At 35.9% G+C, this 22472-nt stretch overlaps 3 protein-coding genes across 4 annotated transcripts in view; 2 read left to right on the top strand and 1 right to left on the bottom strand.

The window, feature by feature from the left end:
* The first annotated feature begins 5575 nt into the window (after positions 1-5575).
* Positions 5576-11029, top strand: Dp (transcription factor Dp). Its single transcript, XM_018445577.1, has 11 exons — positions 5576-5973; positions 7341-7459; positions 7688-7754; positions 7853-7950; positions 8042-8247; positions 8505-8667; positions 9267-9625; positions 9726-9808; positions 9927-10010; positions 10140-10406; positions 10664-11029. The coding sequence occupies exons 1-10, from the start codon at positions 5925-5927 to the stop codon at positions 10370-10372; spliced, it is 1461 nt and encodes a 486-aa protein (XP_018301079.1). The 5' UTR covers positions 5576-5924; the 3' UTR covers positions 10373-10406; positions 10664-11029.
* Positions 11030-11119: 90 nt separating this feature from the next.
* Positions 11120-12573, bottom strand: LOC108721173 (myeloma-overexpressed gene 2 protein homolog). Its single transcript, XM_018445578.1, has 3 exons — positions 12353-12573; positions 12148-12217; positions 11120-11897 (listed from the first exon to the last, which is right to left on the bottom strand). Exons 1-3 carry the CDS (start codon positions 12419-12421, stop codon positions 11860-11862), a joined length of 177 nt encoding a protein of 58 aa, XP_018301080.1. The 5' UTR covers positions 12422-12573; the 3' UTR covers positions 11120-11859.
* A 1698-nt stretch (positions 12574-14271) lies between these two features.
* Positions 14272-22472, top strand: part of LOC108721169 (uncharacterized) — a 16188-nt gene continuing 7987 nt past the window's right edge. The window contains exon 1 of one of the 2 annotated variants that reach the window (XM_018445573.1): positions 14272-14605. The gene's annotated coding sequence lies outside the window, so the exon portion shown is untranslated. Of the gene's footprint in view, positions 14606-19170; positions 19665-22472 lie in introns of those variants that run through there. The other variant, XM_018445574.1, reaches the window with a different exon arrangement.

Genomic DNA, 22472 nt, shown 5'->3' with positions numbered 1-22472 from the left:
TATCACAGTTATTCTATTCTTTAGAGAAATAGCTATGATTGGTCAGTTTCATAACATCGATATTATAACTGTGGCGTAACTCGTGCTGTGTAAACGTAGTCGTAAGAGAAACATTTTTTGTCGTTGTATAGTAATGCTTATTGAATATTTTCATATTATTATGGTTTATATTATAGTAATACTTGCAATTTATAAAGAAGATAATTACACAGTTTAGCCTCCCGCATCTAAAAAATGAAATTAGGCTTATTCGATGCGTTTTTGCATAAAACGGAAAAATCTGACAGAAAAACAAGGATGAAATGATTCTATGAGGCCGCGCACAATCAAAGGAATAGAGAACAGAGAATAAGAATTTCAACTTATCAGAAACTGTATATTTTGATAGGTAATACTTAATTTCTGGTAGGTTAAAATAGCAGTAAACGTATCCGTAAGGCAAATTTTAACCGGTTGATTGCTATTTCTATTTCCATCAGATTACGTAGATTTAAAGCAATATCCTGATTGGCACATCGGCTTAAGTTTACGCCTTACACTTTTGTCTGCGGTAGCCCTTAAACTCGATTAGTCCGGATCTACAATAGGTGTTTTAAGCCTTAAGAAACTGACCAATTGCAGTCGAATACGAGGAGAATAATTAACTGTGATTCGTCCATTTCTTATGGCTTAAGGCTTAAAAGCCTATTACAGATCTGGGCTTAAGGTTGCCGTGTAGAGTCCGACCGAAACTTTTACCAAAACTGAAAACGAACAATCATTACATGTCAATTTCGACTGAAACCATATAGCTCTTCTTCATAAATATTAATTTTAATATGTGTTTGTCTCAATAATTAAATTATGATGTTTATGAAGAAGAAATACTTATATTCTTTGGCCAAAATTGACACACAATCGAAATTTCGGTTTTCGATTTTGGCTGAAATTTAATTGTTTCAATAAATTATAATATTATATATATGAAGAAAAAGTATATGATATATGGACATATCTATACATATGCCTTTGTAGGATTCCTATTTTTTAATTTTGATTTCAGTTTCGGTTGAAATTGATATGTAGCCGAGTGTTTCGGTTCAGTTTCGACAAAAGTTTCGGTCGGACTCTAGTGTAAACATGGTCAATATTAGCCAAAGACTTAGGTACCCACAAGTGAGAAACGCGCGCCGGCCCTGAGTACCACATAGCCAAAAACGCTCATTTATTAACTTTAACCTGCTTTCCTGCAAAAACTATTCGTCAGACGTAATTTTGTTAAAGGAAAAAGTTATTTGTTTTGGCATAAAGTATCATATTCTGTACTCCGAATGTGCGAATTTTGGGACACTTATAACAGCAAAATAATAACAAGATCTCTGTTACACGACACGCTTAATCGGGTTTAATAACATCCGTAGTTATGAAATTGGCCAATCATAGCTGTTCCTCGGAAGAATGGAACGATTGTGATTGGCCAGTTTCATAACTACGGATGTTATTAAACCTGATTAAGGGTGCCGTGTAAATGTAATCAATGGCTTTCAGCAGAGAAAGCAGCTTTGCAACTGTTGCAAAATTCTTCAATATGATTGGTGTATACATTTAGATCCGTAAGGAACCAAAAGCAAGACCCAGTCGTATTCAAGAATTTTACAACAGTTGCAAAACTGCTTTTTCTGCTGAAGCAAATGCAATAAGCATACAGCCAATGCATTCTGTAATTAAATAATTTTTTTATAATAACAATATATTTATAGACTTATTTGTATCTTAATATATACTGAAATTTTAGAAATTTAATGCTATAGGAGAATAACAAATCTACACTTGAAGTTATTTCGTGATTTATTATATCATACAGCAATGCTGCAAGATTTGTAAAATCTTGCACCATAATATGTATTATACAGGGTCCTTCAAAAAGTCCGGAAACAGTCGAATATCTTGAAAACGAAGCATTTTTGAGAAAAATGTTTCAGAAAAAAATTGTAAGGTTTAAAATGATGTATTTACTAATCTAATCAGTTTGACCTTGGGCGGCATCGCCAAGACCAGGTTAAGTTCACATCGACTTTTTTAAACGGAACCCCCTATTTTTTATTACATTTTCTTGTAGCTTACCTCGAGAGCTTTTCAAAACACTATAATAAAATATTTTTTCATTAAGTATTTTTAGAGTTATAATGCTCGAAAGTTACAGTACAGTCGACATGGAGCCGTAATCCCATGAAATTTCTGTAAAAATTACCATTTATTACTAGTAATGCTTTTCCTAATTTTATCTACTTGACTAAATTTGACGGTTTAATTAAAACTTTTGTTATAATAAAAATATATCAATAAAAATATATTCTATAGTTTGCTTATAAAATAAAATAAAAATGAACAATATAATCTGTTAAATAAAAAAATATTACATTTACACGTCTGCATTTTGCGGCTCTATGGGACACAAGGAGCATATAGTATAAGCACGCAACGCAATTGCACTTGATTGCACTCCGACGTCAAACAAAAATAACATGCCATTATCTACCTTTAATTTATAAATAGTAATTGATTAATTTGTTTGACAACAATATTGAAATTAGAAGTGCAAAATGAATCTTTGATATATGTTATTCTGTTTTCTGACGTCACGAGACTGCATTAGAACTCTCTTTTCACGTAGTTGCGGATTACATGAGAAATATCTGCCATACATACGCAATCCCTAGATACTTTTGCGGACATCCGGTGCGAATTACGGATTGGGGACTGTGGTTTAGTTTACATCGTGCACTTGATACGGGTATTAACTAGTAACTTTCTATTAAATTATTTTAATTTCAGCGACGTATTCAAAGAATGATGTGACTAAATTGGTACAGTATGCATCAAAATGATTGATTAAATGCATATATTATATATATGTTTTCACGTATCGCCGAAATTAAAATAACTCGGTAGAAAGTTACTAGTTGGTATCCGTATCAAGTGCACGATGTAAACTAGGTCTGTATATACACGGTCCCATGGTGCGGAACGTATACTTAATGCGGAATTGGCGGAACGATGTCCGTCCAATCGCAAGCATTCCGTCAATTGCGCTCCACCGATATGTCTTTTCTAAAACAATCACGAGCGTTCCGCCAATTCCGCATCATGGGACCGCACCATTACTGCCTCAAGTTTTTTGTGTGCCAGGACCCTTAGGGTAAAATCACACGGTGCGGAAGAGGACTGCGGAATAGAGAATGCGTCATTGGCTGCGTTCAGCAGACTCAACAGTTTTGCAACCGTTTTATGATTGTCTGCTGAGATAGGACCATTCTTCTAGATCTAAAAGTATGATCCAATCAGCGCGAAGGAAACTTCCAACAGTTGCAAAACGAACGTTCTGCTGAACGCACCCATTGAAGTAACCAATCAGCGCTATTCAGAATGGCTCTGATTGGTTGCTTCATTGACGCATTCTCTATTCTGCAGTCCTTTTCCGCACCGTGTGATTTCACCCTTACTGTTACGGATGGTGTGTGCCATTGAAACGGAACGCAGCTTAAAGCCCATGGCACATACAAAAACGTAAGGCCGTAAGACATAATCAGTAAGCGAATTGGCCAATCACGATAGAGACCGTAAGGCCAGTAGCGAATCCAATCTTACGATTTCTTTACTGCTTACGTATTACGGCCTTACGTTTTTGTATGTGCCATGGGCTTAAGCTGATTTGCCAGTATAATAGGGCATAAAGTAAGTGCGTAAGTGAATGGTTGAAATCCATTTCCTACATTCTACTCTCTTGTTGCTTATGGATTTAGAGCGCGTTCACACCTCGACGGAAAAGCAGAAAGAGGAAAGGCAGTGGCCAATCACAACTCGCGCTGGTAGTAAGTAGTACAAAAAGCCAAAATTGTCGACTATCAGTTCGAGTTTTGATTGGGTGCTGCTTTTTCGCTTTCTGCTTTTCCGTCAAGGTTTGAACGCGTACTTACTTTATGTCCTATCGTATCGGAAAATCAGCTTACTCCCGTGTATAAGGGAGCGTTTATATTGGCCGTAACCGTATGCTGTATGCCGTAATCCGTACAAATTGATCAATTATCTTCGAGTATTTCCTCGTCGAATGAGAGAGGAATCACTCAACTGTGATTGGTTAATTCTTACAGATTACGGTTATACGGCATACGGTTACGGCTAGTATAAACGCTCCTTATGCCTGTTCTACAATAGGGTCGCGAGTCGTGAGCCGTAAGAAATTGACCAATCACAGTTAAGTGTGAGAAGAATAATCGACTACGATTGGTTAATTTCTTACGGCTTACCGCTTACGACTCTATTGTAGAACAGGCCTTAACACTACTGCTACTGCCCATTATAGACGACTGCAGCTTTAGGCTGCTTTCACATACAGCGTAACTTGCGTCAACCAATCAAATCGCATCAAATTGTATAAACTACTACGCGTTATTCTAGTTGAGACGATTTGATTGGCTGACGCAAGTTACGCTTATGCAAGTTACGCTTCATGTGAATGGCTGCGTTCAGCAGATAAAATTGATCAGTTAATAGCTTATTAGTGATTCTTTAATATGATTGATTCTTACCCTCAGTTCTTCGCAAAATCTAAGTGTAGGAACCAATCGTATTAAAGAATCACTAAGCACTAATTGATTAGTTTTCTCTGCTGAACGCAGTCAAGCCTTAAGCCTTGTGTCCACGATGCTAGAAATTGGTTCGAGATCTCGGAGAGAGAAAGAATTAACCAATCACATTTAAACAATTTAGTCAAATGATCAATGCGATTGGTCAATTCTTTCTTCATCCGAGATCTCTGACGGATTTCTAGCATCGTGGACACTGGGCTTTAAGCCGCAATCAGACTAGAGAATCTGAGATACTAGATTGTGGAATTTAACCAATCAAAAGAAAGAAGAGACCAGTCTCAAATTTAGAGTCAACTTTGCTTCGATTGATTAAATTCCAATTCAATTTCAATTTCAAGTCTGATACTCAAGGGTTTTATGCTCGCGTCGCTCGAATTCGAATGACAGGTGTGCACATGTGTGTGTGTGTGTGTGTGTGTGTGTGCGTGTGTGTGTGTGGATATCAAAATTGTATAATTGTGCATATAAATTGTTGTAAGATATAAAAACGAAACGTAAGCTCATTCTACAATTGCGTGAGCATAGTTGCAAGCGGTCGTAATTGTAAGAATTGACTAATCACAGCCGAATATTTTCTTCGTATTTGACTGCGATTGGTTAATTCTTACAACTCCAACTACGTTTACAACTACGCTTACGCAATTGTAAAATGGGCTTAAAGCTAAATATTTACTGATACCTGCAATTGCATCGGAAGAAGACAACAGTATTGTCTTTGATTGTATTATTATAATATTATAATACGTATGCTGTGCTGTTTTGAAAAGTTATACTTAAAATTGACGTATTTGGCTCTTACATATGGCAGATTTAAAGAACCAATAAAAAATGGTTACCTCATTATAATAGGTAGAGGAGAAATTGGCGCGCGCGTCACGAGAGAGGCGCCGCGTAACGTGGAACGAGAGCGACCATGTGACCGGTGGCCGGCCAATCAGCTGTTTAGCTTTGTCGTGCCGCCAAGCTCATTTCCAGTCCGTGTGCACGCGGAAGCTGCAGGGCCGAGTGGCTGGAGGTAGAGCGCGAATATTCCGGGCTCGTTCCAATTATGCGCAGCCGATCGCGATAAAGGAGACGCCGAATTGCCAGGGCTGACGGACCGTACCGGTCTCGCGACGCGCGATACCTCGCAAATCACCCTCGCGAGTGCTTTTATATGCGAGGTCGCCATTTTGGTGATACGCCGAGCCGACGATTCGAGCAGAGTGTAGCCCTTATGATCTTTTTATCTCCCTTTTTCGCACAGCCCATTCGCGCTATCGTCCTCAGCCGATCGACGGCCCAATAACGTCGGCGATGACACAGCAAAACAAAACGATGAATTTCCTAATACACGACGTTAATGGTAAGTGGATTTATGGTGCGCGCCAACGCACGCACGGTCGGCAACACGCGCGATCCTCTTTGTATTTTCTTTGCCTTCGCGCGTCTCCTCCGTTTGCCTGCGTTCTCCTGCGAACGTCGAGATAAAATTCGCCCGCGGCCCATGACGTTCGTCCGCCCTCCGCCTTTCTTGGCCCATCTTGGCCTATCTTGGCCTTTCTGCGCCTTCTGCGTCTTCCTGCGTCTTCCTGCGTCTTTCGATCACCGAAATCGCGCCCGGTTACGAGTTTATGCACTTGGTCTTCTTCCCGACTTGAATTAGGTTTGTCTGCGCGATCGCAACTTTTTTACTCCCAACCGAATTTTCCCCTTTAACTCGCCGACTTTTCTCCTTTTTTTACATTACGATTACGATTACGATATTGTTACCATGTCCATTTGTAATCTCGATTAAAAATGGGAGACGTGCGTTGTTGATAATTGTCAGTAGCAAATTCTATCCAGTTTATGGATAGATAGACGGTTTATATTCTCGATTGTATCACGTTTCTTTTTTGCCTATTGTCTCTAGCCTTTATTATATTCCATTTGATAAAATACGGTGCCGATAAGTTTGTTTATGAAGCAATTTATTTTTTTCACACACACACACACACACACACACACACACACACACACACACACACACACACACACACACACACATACACGATTGCATAAATATCAACACGACTTTCATCATGATTCTTGCAACGTTAAAAAGATTAATTCTTATTTAGAATAGATGCAAAGATGACATCTTTTTTTTTTCGCAATATATTTGTACAGATAACAGGAATGGAATATTCTAAATAGTTAATAACTTTTAAATATTAAATAGTTTGAACGTCGGATTTGAAGAAGCATATTCTTATTTGTTTGTTCTCAGGTGTACTATTTGTAATATTTATTGACAATTTCTAAATTTAATTATTTACAACCTGAGTACCACTGAGATATGTATTAAAGATTTTGTTATTTCACATAATCTACATAATCTATATAATAAATATATTATAATATTATTTGTCAGTTATAATTAAATGATCCAGTTTTGCTAATTTTCGATATATTTTGTTCTATTTAATTCTATATATATGTAGCGTTAAAAATTTCTGCAACTGAAAATACAAAATATAATTTATTCCTCTTTTAAGTATTTTTGAAATGATATAATATGAACAATTGTCTGTATACATATATACTGTGTATATCTTAGATTGAAATTAATCGAGAAAGCATCAGTTATATTAAATTAGATTTCTTGTTGAAAAGAAACATTTTTCGAATGTCTGATATTTGTCTAATGAAGATTTACAAGTAGTTATGAATGAATCAAATTCATTACAGGACACCCACAAGTGATAAAAGTAGTGCAAAGCACACCTAATAAAGCATTAAGTGGTATTGTTAGCACAACAAATGCAGGTGGCCTTAAAGTGTTTAAAGCTCCTAATCAAGAATCGCAGGTACTTGCTTCAATTTCATATACCTTGTTTATCACAATTGCAGTTGTTAGTTTAATATATAGAGGTTATATAGTGTTAATACATTAGTGAGAAAGTAATGTTGTATAAATAAACAATTACATTTGAAAATTACTCGTTATGTAGAATATTTCCAATGTTTCTCTTCAGTGCAATAATACTGGAAATTAGATTTTTATAAATATTACATATATATCGTTCTAACACTAGGTTTTATCATCGAATACACAAGTTCTTCGGACTATTAGCTTGCAGAATCCATCTACACCTGGTCAGAGTAAGCATGATTTTTTTTTTTCTAAATAGATCTTTTTCATATAATTATAAGCATGTTATTACCATTTGGAAGCCTTTAATTTAATAATGTAATTATAGGACTTGTAACCATACCTTTGCAAAATACTAAAATGGCAACATCAAAAGGTGGGGAGTCTATGATGACCAAGACCATACAGCTAACCTCTGCGCAAATGGTAAATATAATTTTGTATGAACAAGTAACAATTCAATGTGGAAATTAAAAATTTTGCAATAAACATTTTAAAATACAATATTTTATTTTAGAGCGATATAAAACAAGCTATTGCATCACAACAACAACAGCAACAACAGCAGCAGCAGCAGCAGCAGCAACAACAACAACAGCAACAACAGTCTAATACTTCGCAACTTGTTAAGGATGCCACTGGAAAAACTTTTATCAGTCCAATATTAGATCATACTGGATCTAGGAAAAGGCAGGATGTAGAAAGTGGCGACTTTGTGCCTGAGTAATGCAATGAGTCTATCACATGTGGGCACGCATAAGCACGCACGTACGCACACGCACGCACACGCACGCACACACACACACACACACACACACACACACACACACACACACACACACACACACACACACAGAGAGAAGGGTGGGGGAGAGGAGCAATGACAGATTTAGTTTTTCACAATTTTGCTATATGTATACTCTATATTTAATTCTAATCTGATCTATTCCATTTATACCTTTTATTTCTTTATATTATAGTAAGCGAAGAAAAGCAGAAAAAGTTGGGAAAGGATTAAGACATTTCTCAATGAAAGTCTGCGAAAAAGTGAAAAAGAAAGGTACTACTTCCTACAATGAAGTAGCGGATGAATTGGTTGGCGAATTCACTAATCCTGCTCATATAAATTCTTTGACAGATCAGGTATTTATCTCGTAATATCCACATATTATAATATGATATGAATTTAGATCGATGAGAATAAATCTATATAATTAAATGAGAGAGAAATCTTATATTCAGTTGAAGCGGATCATATTGTTTAAATACATATTTCTTATGTGAATTTATATACATATGTGATTGCACATACCACGCGCCGAAATCTTTTTTTCGATCCGTCCATGAGCAGAACCACAATAGTAATATCACTTGTTAAATTAAACAAGCAATTTAATAATTTTTGATGTTAATATGCATCTTTTACAAGAATATTAATCGTCACGTGTTAATGAAAATCTAAAAACTGAATAGTTTATTGCGAAAAATTTTGCCTCTGCCAGAGTCCGAACCTGGAATTTCCGACTTTCCGGGATGGATATCGTACTTGGAATTCGACTACTGAGGCTTTGGTAATATTTGTCGCCAGTAACTAGAAGAGACCATAATGTTTCAAGGTGACATGTGGTCCACAAACAATATAATCCGCATATTAATTATAAACTTGTTTTGAAATATACTTATTTGACCATAATAATAATTAATTAAATTAATTTAATTGAATGTTTTTCACTTTTTTTCAGCAATATGATCAGAAAAATATTAGAAGACGCGTATACGACGCTAACGTGTTAATGGCAATGAACATCATTTCAAAGGAGAAAAAGGAAATCAGGTGGCTCGGCTTGCCCACTAATTCATTACAGGAATGTGTAGCATTAGAAAAAGATAAGAAGAAAAAAATTGAGAGAATCAAAGCTAAAACGCAGCAATTGCATCAGCTAATCCTCTCTCATATTTCTTTTAAGAACTTGGTTGAACGTAATCGTTTAAACGAAAATCTCCGTGGGCCACCGAAACCTAATTCTGCCATACAGCTGCCATTCCTTATTGTGAATACCAGTAAAAAGACTGTCATAGATTGCAGCATTTCAAATGACAAGTACGTCAAACAGAAACAAAGAAAAAAAGATTACAATGAGATAACAATCATAAATATTTCGTAAGGAGAGATATTAAGCCAATTTTTTTCTTTGTTACAGAACCGAGTACCTGTTTAATTTTAATGATAAGTTTGAAATTCATGACGATATCGAAGTTCTAAAACAGATGGGTCTAGCTTTCGGTAAAAAATACTGATTCCACTTTTTATGCTATAATTAGTCATTACTTTTTAATATTTTGTTGAAATGTGCTAAAATCTCGTGAATCTATAAACTATGACGCATAAAATGTTTTTCTAGGACTAGAAAAAGGGGAATGCACTGAAGAAAATTTACAAAAGGCAAAATTTATGGTTCCGAAATCACTTGAGAAATATGTAGAACGTATGTTCTCTCTGTCGTGTGTATATATATATATATATATATATATAGATACACTGTTTTATATATATAAATGTACACATATATTTGTATTTAAATTTCAATTTGCTCTAACAAGATCGATCATTGCAGAGTTAGCATCAGGGGATTTAGAGAAGTTTATTCCAGTAACTATTCCCGGTCCAAGTACATCGATGGAGGATTTAGATATTAAATTGGAAGGTTCTAGACCACCGTCGTCGTCACATACTTCATTGTCGGAAGATCCTTTATCACCACCATCTCAGTACTATTCGGAGGAAGAGGACGACGAAGAAGAAAGCGATCAGGATGATCAGGCTGACAGCGATCTTGAAGTTAACTAGCACCCCGAATAACTCTTCAAAGGCTAGACTCAGGGTTTGTATGTTTACCCTTCCTCTCCTTTCTCTCCTCCTCCCATTCATTTATAATATACTTTTTACATGTGTATATATAAAAACGTTGTGCCTCGTACCATATAATATTATACAATATTTAACTGTAGCAATTATTATTTCAATACATATTAGTAACATATTAACATATTTTATATAGTAATAAACATATTTAAAACTTCAGAATATCAGTCCGCAATGTTAAGTTACAGTCAAAGGAACTTTGCTTCTGAATTTTAGGATACTCGCCACTATCATCAGCGATATGCCAACATTAATAATATCGTCGTTGTTGCCAATATCGTCTTCACCCCGGTCGCCAGTTTTTAACATATATCGAACAAGGATAAGAGTTTATAATTATCATGAGTGGAATGTAAATCCGTTGAAGTTAATGAGAATGGTCAAAATGGAAATATGTTGATTGGGGCCAAGGAGAAAACGTAGCAATTAATTGGACTGATTGAATTGGCAAATCCAAGTGGCTCTTTTTTCGTATCAAGTAATAAAAAAATAGTACGATGCATGCGCATACGAAATGATCAGAATAAACAAATGAATGACTGAATGGGGTGCTATATTTTAATTGTGCATCGTCAAACAGTTTTATGACTCTAGCGCGTCTATGTATTATAAAGGATAATCTTATAGTATCATAATATTATTATGTGTGCGCGCGCGCGCGAGATATATTGACCAGTACTCATTTTCTTATGGCACGTTTATAATAACAATTGTCTGTGGTAAACAGTAAAATGACGTATGATAGATGCAGGCGCACATTTGACTCGAATTAAAAATACAAATAAATTGTAATAATGTTACAGTATGAAGTTTGTAGTTTGTGGTTAGTCTTTTGAGAGGAAAGGATATGTATTGAATAACAATACTATATGTAAGGGTTTGCAGTAATTTTTTACAGCAAACTTAAGAAACGAAACATTTTTTCATATCTATTATATATACAAACAAGTATAAACACATACGATACATTTATAAAATAGCTGCGTTCAACAGAAAGAGCTTTGAAACTGTTACATAAGTTTTTTTTTTTTTTTTGTTGCTAAACATTTGATCAACCTATAACACAATTTTGTGTGTGATTTTTTTATATTTATTCCAAGTATCAAAAGTAATGGTACAATGTGTATCGACTATGATGGCATTACGCTGAAAAAGAAATGATGAGCTACATGCAGCATCGGCGAGCAGCATACGACAAAAGAAAAGCCATAGATTATTTTGCTGATAATCGTAAAATATAAATCGCCATTTTCTATTGAACGCAACTGATGACATACGATGTCCATTGATTCTGCTGTACCCATGTTTTGCATGGATCTATGAAAACAAGGAATTTTCTGCTTCGATAATGCTAAGTTAATTGCAATCTGTACAAAAGCACTGTGTAGTTAAAACTTCCTAGAAATGCTGCTTTACTCCAAATCATCATCATCGTAAAGATCGTCAAAGTCTAAAAAAAGCAATTGTTTCAATAAATTAACCGTATATTCTGTTAACTTGGATTATTGTTTACACAAAAAAATATGTCGGTAATCTTTTATGAAATATGTAAAAATATTAAAATTAAATAATATTTAATATACCATCGAAATCTTCTAAATAAACCACATTTTGAGAAATATTTAGGTTTTTAGAAAAAAAATTGATTTTCTCTGGATTTGGAGGAGCTAAATTTATAATAAATTAAATATTTAATATACCATTGAAAAATTCCGAATGAACAGCTTTCTCGCTAGCCGTAAGATCCACTAATAGCCTACTACCTCCAACCTGAAATTAATATAGTGTGAGAACAATGTAAAATTACAATCCAAAGAAATCACACTGGGTTTTCACAGTAACGTGTGTCTATGTCAATACATATATATTCCTAACCTCATCAGAGCTGTGCATACATAACATTACCTCCTCTAACTCAACGTAAGGTCCAGCTCCTTCGGGAAACATTTCATCAGCCACAAGCGTTGGCTTCATGTCGAGGGATCGATTTACTTAAAATGCACTTGATTCTTTGTTACGACGCGAGAAAATTGTAAAGCTTTCCAATGGTGAAGCTTCTTAATCGTATCCCACAAACAACCAAACGTGTTCGGCGCGCGCGCACCAATCAACTGCATTAATTGCGATCAACGTTTGATCGACTGACGTAACGCGATACCGATGTAAGGTAATTTGTACAAATTTTTTTATGCATCGTATAATGTACTACATAATACACACGTGTACCAAACCTCGTAGGGTAACGTTCACGTTTTTGTGGTTCTTTTCCATTCTTTACTATTGCGTGGATTAGACAAAGACAGAATTAAAGAACGCATAAAAAGAAAGCTCGGAAATTACGATTTCACGAGAAAATCGGAAAAAAAATTAAAAAATTCACTTTTTCTGGCACACGTGTGTTAAAACTGTCATTTGTGAGGCTAACGTTTGCTTGATATAAAAGTTTTACAGCTTGTAGATTGAAAATAAGCATCTAGCGGGATTCAGCTTACTTGAACAAACACTACTGAGCTTGTAGAATTAAGATTCAAAGCGTAGAAAAGAATATATCTCCTAAAACGAAATTACGTGCTTCGCAAGGATTTACTTTTGTCCTCTTTTACAGATTCGAAAATCCTTTTCCAGGATTAAAGTAATACGCATTGATACGTGTCTGTGAGGTGGAATTTATTCCGAGAACGACAAAAAATTTCGAAATTGAAAAAAATCTTAAGAAAAATTTTTTATCGTTCTCGGCGTAAACTCCGTCTCACAGACACGTATCAATGCGTATTACTTTAATCCTGGAAAAGGATTTTCGAATCTGTAAAAGAGAAAAAAGTAATTGTTATACAAAAATTATGATTAGTCGGTAATACAGACGGACGCTTTTTAGGATCCTCTTATTTAAGGTCGCACGTTTTTCCTTTCGGCGAAATCATTCGCTTTGTCGCGTATATGCTTTTCTAAATTTGTTTTAGTGAAACGTTTCACTTTAATGAGACAACAGCAATTAATGTGCGTGTAATCTCTTTTTCTGGCTATTAAGCTAGACCGTTCAGATTATATTCAAATATTTTATTAATTAAAATTTGATTACGATTGGCAGCGAAATGATATTACTACCGCTCGTGCAAGTCATTTTCATAGTATACGTATATACTTTTTTATGTAACACTTGTAACAGGGAGATCGTATATCTCGTGATTGTTTCATTCAGTTGAATTATAATGAGACTATATGTGTTTGATCTCGTTGCCAAATTTGGCAAGGTTCCATGATTTTAAGTGAATTATAATTTTGACATTGGATTAGTTTTTTTTTTATTCCTGCACGCACTGAAACTGATATTTTTTTTCTCGTTTTCTCCAAACAAACATCAAATATTTTTTTATTTTAAAGTTCCAACAGCGTACACTAGTTGCGAGCTATACAGAAAACGGACGGACCTATATCGTTGGTAGACGACCTTTACGAGCGAACTTTAATTCAGTCTGTAGATGGATTTTCAGAAATGGACAACCTAATAATAGATGCATCGTATCGTAAAAAGATTATACGAATGATCGCAGCAAAATGGTTGAAGAGAGAAATTGAGTATTCGCAAGGTGTGAGAGTAAAACGTTCGCGTGATGGAATAAAAAAAGAGAAAAGAGGGTGGCGAAAACAAGAAGGAGGGCGAAGGAGGGCGAAGGGGGGGAGAAGGGGGCGAGAAGAGTCGATGCGCGATGCTTGATGCGCGGCGACGGCGCGCGGTGCGCGCGCAGTCGATCGGTTAAAATTCACCCTTGGCTCGTGCCGCTTGCCGCTGCTTACCGCTGCTTGCCTGCCGCTGCTTTGCTTAGCAAAAGCCAGGAAAAGCGATACCGCGACGCAAGTCAAGAGGCAGAGGAATCAGTTACTTTAGTGCGTGCCGTCTCCGTGCTCTCTCGGCTTCGATCGACTCGAATCGAAAGATCGCGCCGAATTCGTCGCGATCGCTTTCCTTCCATCTCGCGGGTTAATTTCGAGCACCCGCCTCCTTCTCGGACCGGATTAATCTCGAGCACGATCCGAGCAACTTCCTCGGCGACAGTGTCGACTGGCGTACAGCAGCTGATTATTTTTCTCGCGCGTATATCATGCAGCTCACCCCGGTTTTTTAGCATCGGTTCCAAGAGGCAGAGAAAAGGAGCATCGGTGAGTGGTGACTTTACGCTTTATCAATCGTAGCGTTGAGGTCGAGGTAGAAATAGCATACGTATGTGCACCAATGTACCGCGCGTACGGAACACCTTCCTCTGCGCTGCGGATCAATAACAGCCGTTGCGGTTATGGTAACGCGACCAGCTGATCTGCTGACGATATTAAATGTTATTTACCTCTCTCTCTCTCTCTCTCTCTCTCGCTCGCTTCTCTTTCGATATACGCACGCTAGTATAAAGCGTATCAATTCTTTTCCGTGGATCAATCGTTTTACAGTAGTTTCTATATAGTGTTCTACTGCGCTATTTCACACACGCGAGTAAACGCGATGGCAGTCAATTGTTTTCGCGTTCGAAAATTCCAAGATATAATATATTGTCATAATTTGTATTTGTATATGATATACGTACGAAATATCCTATATATGTATCTAATATGATTGGCTATTAGTTTTAAAGGTATAGCAAACGTATTTCGTTTATTGATAGATCCTAACGCTTATATAGTTTCGCTCTCACGACACGTTGATAAAGATGAGGAAATAGTTTATATATATATATTATTTGTTACCTGTTATTATATCAACTACAAATCTAAACTGTGTACAAATTTTATTATGGAAAAGTTTTTATCGTTTGACAGTATTAGGAGTTACTTAAGAAAGTCGCAAAGAGAATCAAAAACGTTCCGAATTGCAAAATTTAAAATGTAAGTTTACTTACAAACACTATATTAACATGTATTTCTTATGCTCGACAGTTTAAATGATCTATATGCGACATACATAGACATACATGTGTCATATACATGTGTGTACATTCTATCTTACATCTATACTGTGAATATACTAATTAATACATCACTGAATATAGGCCTTATTAAATATAGATGACTCCTATTGTGCATTAGACAAGTAGCAATTATGTCTAAACAATATGTATATATATATAATAATAAAGCAAAGCACACGTGCGTGACGCGTCGAGTGATCCTGATGTAGGTATGCAGCGTCATTGTAACGCGCGTGTATATTCCTTCCCATTGAATCTGAATATTGCAGCGTTTAACATGCATGTTAATTAAAAAAATAAAAAAATAAAAAAATAATCTAAATAATGATAAAAGTGGAAAACTACGTCAATTTATTGGAAAATTACGAGATTCGATGAATAAGATTTGATCTTGTCGTTGAATAGGAATTAGTTAAATGACTTGGCTGGTAATTCATTCGAGGGAAGTTACGCTCGTCTTACATACATATATATGCCGGTCCCGTGATAATTATTCTGTTTGTTTCTTTTGCCTCGCCAAATGTTTTACTTAGAAATCCATGTCCTTTGGAAATTTCCCAAGTTTGTGAGGTCTTAAAGAATTTCACGATTATACGAGCGATTTAAATGAGCGGGATGTCAGTATTGCAGTATTTAATTTACTTTTCAATTATACGGGATTTTCCCGATACGTGATGTCGTTATTTTTCGACGAATTATGACGAGCGTATATCGATGCATGTTATTCCACTCATGTATATACATACATACTTAGCTATTTTACACACACACACGTATGTATATATGTATACATATATATAATGATATATATATATATATATAAAATGAACAGGAAACAATTGAGTTTCACGTAGCACTCACTGTATTGTCATTTTCTGACGAAAAGCAGGTACAAAAATAAGATATATTTAATGCTATTACGCTTATCTTTAGCTAGTTCTAAGTCGGAATCTATACTTTTATCATCTTCTCCGTATCAAGAATGCAATTTTGTCGTGAGAAGGTCTTTTATGATATGACTTTGATATCGTATAAAAAAATAATGTCTATCACTATATAAGAATATGGCAGAGAAAACAATAAAGATAACTTGCTTCATATGTACTTTGAAAATAATCTATTGTTATATAATGTGACGATTATAATTTTACAATCACTCGATTACAAGTTTGAACGAAAAGGAAAAGGAATTTCAGCTTAATGTGTTAAATAATAACAAGAGCTTAATTGAGTAGAGTGTACGTATTATTTTAATTTAAAACATATATATATGTAGAGTAAGATGTTAGGTATACAGGGTGTCCCAGAATGACCGCCAAATATTTCGTATGCTGATAGAGCGGACTAAACTTTGTGAGTCGAAAAGTCCTCTACCATTTTGTAATTTTCGCAATATTTAACAAAATATTAATTACTAAAAATCATCGAGTATTGGTTTTCAATAATTTTTTACTCAAGTACTATCAACAGAAAAACAGCAGGAGACAAAAATTGTTTATTTTCTTCTCATAGAACTCTAAGAATTTTTTCAGAATTTTTCATCAACTTTTTAGTACTGTATTTTCTTATTGGCAATTATTTTTATAACATGAGAAAGTACTAAAGCGGTACTAAAAAATTATGAAAAAATTCTCAGAACTCTATGAGAAGAAAATAAATAATTCTTGTCTCTTGCTATTTTTTTTTTTTTTTTTTTTTTTTTTTGTAAAGTTGATAGTATTTGAGTAAAAAATTATTGAAAATCAATATTCGGCGATTTTTAATATCTTGTTATTATAAATATTGCAAAAATTGCAAAATGGCAGAGGACTTTTCGACTCAGTTTAGTCCGCTCTATCAGCATACGAAATATTTGGCGGTCATTCTGGGACACCCTGTATATAGGTGAGAGAAGAAAATTGTTTCTTATCTGTACAACTGTACGATTCGTGTGATAAGCTTTATACAGGATGTCTCGAAATTTGTGAATCAAACCCTGATGAAAATAAAAATCGGAGCGTAAATCGGACGTAATGGGAGAGTAACAGAAGCGTAAATGAAACGAAAGCGTTTACGCTTCTTTTAAATTTTGATATTTCAATTTTCGCTCCTCCTAGAAGTTAATTTATATACGCTTTTCTGTTACTCTCCCGTTACATTCGATTCACGCTCCGATTTTTATTTTCATCAGGGAAATATCAAAGCGAGAAAGTTGTCGAAAAAATAAGTTAAAAAAGTATTTGCCGTTTCAGTGTTCCGAGCAATAGTTTTTGAGGTATAAAGGTTTTAAATTAGCCAATTATAGATTACAATTGAACGGTTGCCTCATGTCCCTGAATCGTGCATCGATAGTGTTGATGGAGTATGATAACTCCCCATATAGGGTTTTACAATCGGCCTAGTTCTAGGCCATTACTGATTGCTACAGTTCAGGTACTGGCAAACTACTGGCCCAGTCATTTTAGCCAGTCATTTGCCAGTGATGGGGCCCAGTACTGGCTGACAGAACCTTGGCCGTCAGTTGACAGTCGTAGCGTTGGCTAAGTATTGGTTTCGTTATAACTACTGATGACCCTATATGGGTCACGAACAAACAGTTAAACTGTAATCTGTAATTGGTCAATTTTAAAACTTTATATCTTAAAACTACGTTTAACTGTATTCTGTAATTGGCCAATTTTAAAACTTTATACCTTAAAAACTGCTACTTGAAATGAAAAACGGCAAATTCCAAGCAGTAATTTTTGAGACATAAATTAAGATATTTAAAATTGATTAATTACAGTTGAGCTAAACGGCTGCCTGCATGTCCGTGAGCCGGCACCCGCTTAATTGTAATCTATTTAATTGGCCAATTTTTAACCTTTATACTTAAAAAACTATAACTGCTTGGAAAAACTTTTTTAACTTACTTTTTTCGACAACTTTCTCTCTCTCTCTCTCTCTCTCTCTCTCTCTCTCTCGCTGTGGTATTTTGGTATTTTTACGAATATCGGGTGTACATCCTGTGTACATGGAAATTATTTATAGGAAATTATATGCCACATTGTTAGTCCGAAAACCGTTTTAAAGATGGTGCATCTTGCGCGCTCGCTTTCATTCGTTATGAATTATCGTTAGATTTCGTACGAAACGAATGCAAATAACAAACGCATCGGTAGTCAATCTATGCAGTTGTTGTAAGAGAAGACTGCGGGGAAACCCCGCGACACTATACTATAGACGCTTGCAGCTTTCTATTCAATTGCCGTTTGTTCAGCTTTCTCAATTAGCGCCGTCTTATGCGATTCGTAATTATCTCAATGCAAAATTATATTAGTCGATAAAAAGCAAACTTTAAATCTTTGTTATAGTGATCGAAAAAAATATTGAATTAATCATCGATCGATGAAACGTTTTTTTCGGTAATTGTCGTGTAAAATAGCATATCATGCGGAATAAACCCTCATCATTGCGTCGCGATGCGATGTAAGATCGGCACATATCGTGACGTCACGACGAAACGCGTTCGAAGCCAATGGTCATATCATATGTATCAGCGAGAACGGGTACCAGCTATCAGTATTAGCCCGGTCATCTTTCTGTGCGCGACGCGCGCAATGCCGATCGCGCGCGGCAAGACGAGCGGCAAGGCGATCTTTTCGTAGCCGAGAAGCACTTTCATATCTGTGCGTGGGAAAACTTTGTTTCGAGATGAAAGACATTGTTTCCGCGGACGCGATGACGGATCGCTGATTCACACATTCATCGTTTCGACTCGATCGTTTTTCTCGAATATCACTAATCGCGTCGGCCAAGAACAAACGCACGCTTAATCGCGCTTAATCGCGCCTAATCGCGCTTAATCGCGCTTAATCGCGCATTCGCGTTCGCGTTTGTCAACGTATTCGCTCGTGGATGATTGGCTTCGTCGCCATCGACCACATCGACGATCGTGCAACGCGTATATTCTTTCTCTTTTTTCTGTCTCTCCCCCTATCTCTCTCCCTTTCTTTCCTCCTCCCCTCCTCTCATTCTTCAGCAATGAGATTTCGCGGGATCTGGAGATTTTGCCGCCTCGTGAATACGGGTGTTCGACCTCGTGCAAAGGCCAAGCGGTAGCACGCCCGCGCGAGTGATCCGCGCCAACTTCCAATATTAGTTCGATATTAAAGTGCAAACGTTTTTTACGCTTTTGGACTGATCTCAGCGTACTGTCAAACTGTTACTTCGCAATACGAAAATTGAACATTGAACAACTTGGATAACGCAATGAGTGTGCAGCGATCGCACCACCCATCATGGTTCGTCGATTCTTTACCTGTAGTCTACTTTATATTTTATTTTATACTATACTAGTTTATTTTATATTTTGGTATCGAATATACATAGTATCAAGATGCTACATACACGCACGCACGCACGCACGCACACATTTGTATGATGTATAGCAGTCGTGTATTTAAGATCACTCTCTTAGCACTTTTACGTACATTAAAACCGATCTTAATTTCGAATCGAAATTATGAGCAGGAAATAAATAGAGTTTCGATAATCAAAGGTTATCGTAAACGTGAATAATTTAATTCGTCGACAGTTGTTGAAGTTTCTAAAGTATTTCGCGCATTATAACTTACAAATTTTTCAAACCTGTTGATTAATTATAGGATAGAGAGATCCGAGGACCTCTCTGTCCTTTGTCGTAAGACGAAAACGCATAAACAAATAAAATAGCGGTTTTACACATAGAAAATACGACTTTAAAGCCTTTCAATTCACAAGCTGAGAAATCGTTTATCATGGTTAATCCTACCATCGCGCGATTGAGAATCTACGTTATTCGTTTTCACCATAAAGACAGATTGTGTATAAGAATGCGATATAATAATATTTAAAAAGTGTGTGGCGTTGAAGCGAAACGTGAAATTAATAAGTATATGTGAGATACGTTGTCTTCAACGAATACGATAAACGGTAACAATGTCGAGAGAGATAATGGAGAGCACAAAGATGTGATAGTTATATTTATAAGCCATGCGTCAATTTTTCAGTGTTTGGTGAAAAACACATTATAAACGTGCAGAGAACACATGCTAATTCAAAACAATAATTATTAGTCGTCACATGTCGTTACAAATTGTTTAATCGATTTACAAAATTTTTTTATTTGATATTTATCAGCTGCAAACAGCATGCTATATATTTCTTTCTACGAATGCATACTCTCTAAATCTGAATCAGTGGATAATCACTGATATCAGTGTCAAGTATGCCACTGGTAATCAGTGAATTAAATATGAGATTCCTAACCTAGCTAATCTTTATTATGTGATCCAACTAACCTTGTTTTAGTGGTTAAATTCAATGAATATGGAAGATTGAAATTAACGTGCAAATATCAGTATTTTTGTCATATAATGCTCGAATATTCTTTCTTTTTTAATTGAACTTCACTAATTATCAGTGCCAAGTATGCCATTGGTTCAGGGTAATTAGTGACTATCCACTGATTCAGATTTAGAGAGTATTTATTTCGTTGCGCTACACTACATTCTTCCGAATTTAATGTCTTGTAAAACGGGTTTCATTAGGCTTGTTTTTTGTCGCCGCACTAAAACTTTCTATCTTGCTTTCGTAAAATTTTATATAATGTATATATGTGTGTGTGTGTGTGTGTGTGCGCGCGTGTGTGTGATGTTTCATTTTAAGTACAACAAGTGTACTCGTATACTACTGGTTTAGCTACAAAGAATATAAACTTGCTGTACTGTACGTGGGAAAAATTGGAGTATTTTTTAGTAATATACATATATTAATGTATGACATATAAAATAATCTCGGGCACGTTATAGCAGCTATACATTTCCTAAAAAATGCTGTAGAAGCGCACGCGGGAGGAATGCGCTACTGCTGCTTACTGCTGCTTACTGATGCTTAACACGATGCTCCGCGTGAATGAGCGCACGTTATCACGACACACATGATTCCAAGTTCGTTCACGATTCGTTCTCCTTCAATGCTGATAACGAACACTGCGTCCACTTTCTCATTTAGCGAGCATTATTTCGTTAACATTGATCGATAAACCTCGTGCACGGCGTTAAATGCCTTTTTTTTAATGCCGTCCCTCTCTCTCTGCTACTATTTAACTGCACGTGCTTCAACGAAATCGTTGATTAATCGATTTCTTATGAATCCTTATGACCACGTTTGCGAGGTATATGATACATTCTCAGTCTCACATATTCACACTGAATTCAATAACTCTTATGGGCTTTCTACAGTAAATTATTACCTAGGTTTTAAGTCTTAAATCATAAGACGTTAACCAATCGCAGTCGAATGTGAGAAGAATAATCGATTACGATTGGTCGATTTCTTATAACTTAAGACTTAAAGCCTAGGTAATGATTTATTGTAGAAAGCCTATTAAAATTATTTGTGATTTACGAGCGTACGTCTCGTTGCGCCGCTTCGCGATTAAATTGTAATAAAAATTATGTTAAAACTGTAGCAAACAATTTGCGCAGATTAAATGCGCGTAACTACGTGCAAGTATCGCGGATCGTATATGACTGGAATGGAATTGATGGAATATCATGACAACGCCCTAACATTAATGCGTAAACGATATAAACGCCGTTTCGTTGAATTTAGACTGCCCGCGCCATGAACGTACCCTGATTTACTCGTCAATGGGCTCAAAGCCAAAATTGCGCAAAATTTTCTCGGCCAAAGGCGCCTATTTCTCCGTCCCTACGTATGATCGAACGATAGAAACGACGGAACAAATAGACGAGTTTAAAATTTTCTCTCTCTCTCTCTCTCTCTCTCGGAGAGTTTGATCATTTTTCAAAACAAAAAAAATAATCTAATAGTAAGCGGTCTAATTATCATCAAAGTAAGATATACAGGGTGTTTCCAAATTAAATGGCAAAACTTCGGGAGCGTGTAGAGGAGTAAAAAACTAAGAAAAAAAGTCCTATAGACATATGCTCCTTTTTGCTTTGTTTCGCAGGAAATCACGAAAAAAGAAAAAAATATATTTAATTTATTATTTTAATTATTTTATTTATAAACTTTTTAATGAAGATTTTGTTCGAAATGTGCAC

The sequence above is a fragment of the Mycetomoellerius zeteki genome, unplaced genomic scaffold (assembly GCF_001594055.1).
Source record: "Mycetomoellerius zeteki isolate Tzet28-1 unplaced genomic scaffold, Tzet1.0 scaffold162, whole genome shotgun sequence".
Lineage (NCBI taxonomy): Eukaryota > Metazoa > Arthropoda > Insecta > Hymenoptera > Formicidae > Mycetomoellerius > Mycetomoellerius zeteki.
Note: the sequence above shows the minus strand (reverse complement) of the source record. Positions and strands in the feature narration are given on the sequence as shown.

Coding starts and splice junctions, on each gene's coding strand:
- Dp (XM_018445577.1), top strand. CDS start 5,925: ATGACACAGCAAAACAAAACGATGAATTTCCTAATACACGACGTTAAT. Junction 7,951..8,041: donor AGCTAACCTCTGCGCAAATG/GTAAATATAATT, acceptor ATTTTATTTTAG/AGCGATATAAAACAAGCTAT. Junction 9,626..9,725: donor TGCAGCATTTCAAATGACAA/GTACGTCAAACA, acceptor TCTTTGTTACAG/AACCGAGTACCTGTTTAATT.
- LOC108721173 (XM_018445578.1), bottom strand. CDS start 12,421: ATGAAGCCAACGCTTGTGGCTGATGAAATGTTTCCCGAAGGAGCTGGA. Junction 12,218..12,352: donor CTTACGTTGAGTTAGAGGAG/GTAATGTTATGT, acceptor TATTAATTTCAG/GTTGGAGGTAGTAGGCTATT. Junction 11,898..12,147: donor TCATTCGGAATTTTTCAATG/GTATATTAAATA, acceptor TGCTTTTTTTAG/ACTTTGACGATCTTTACGAT.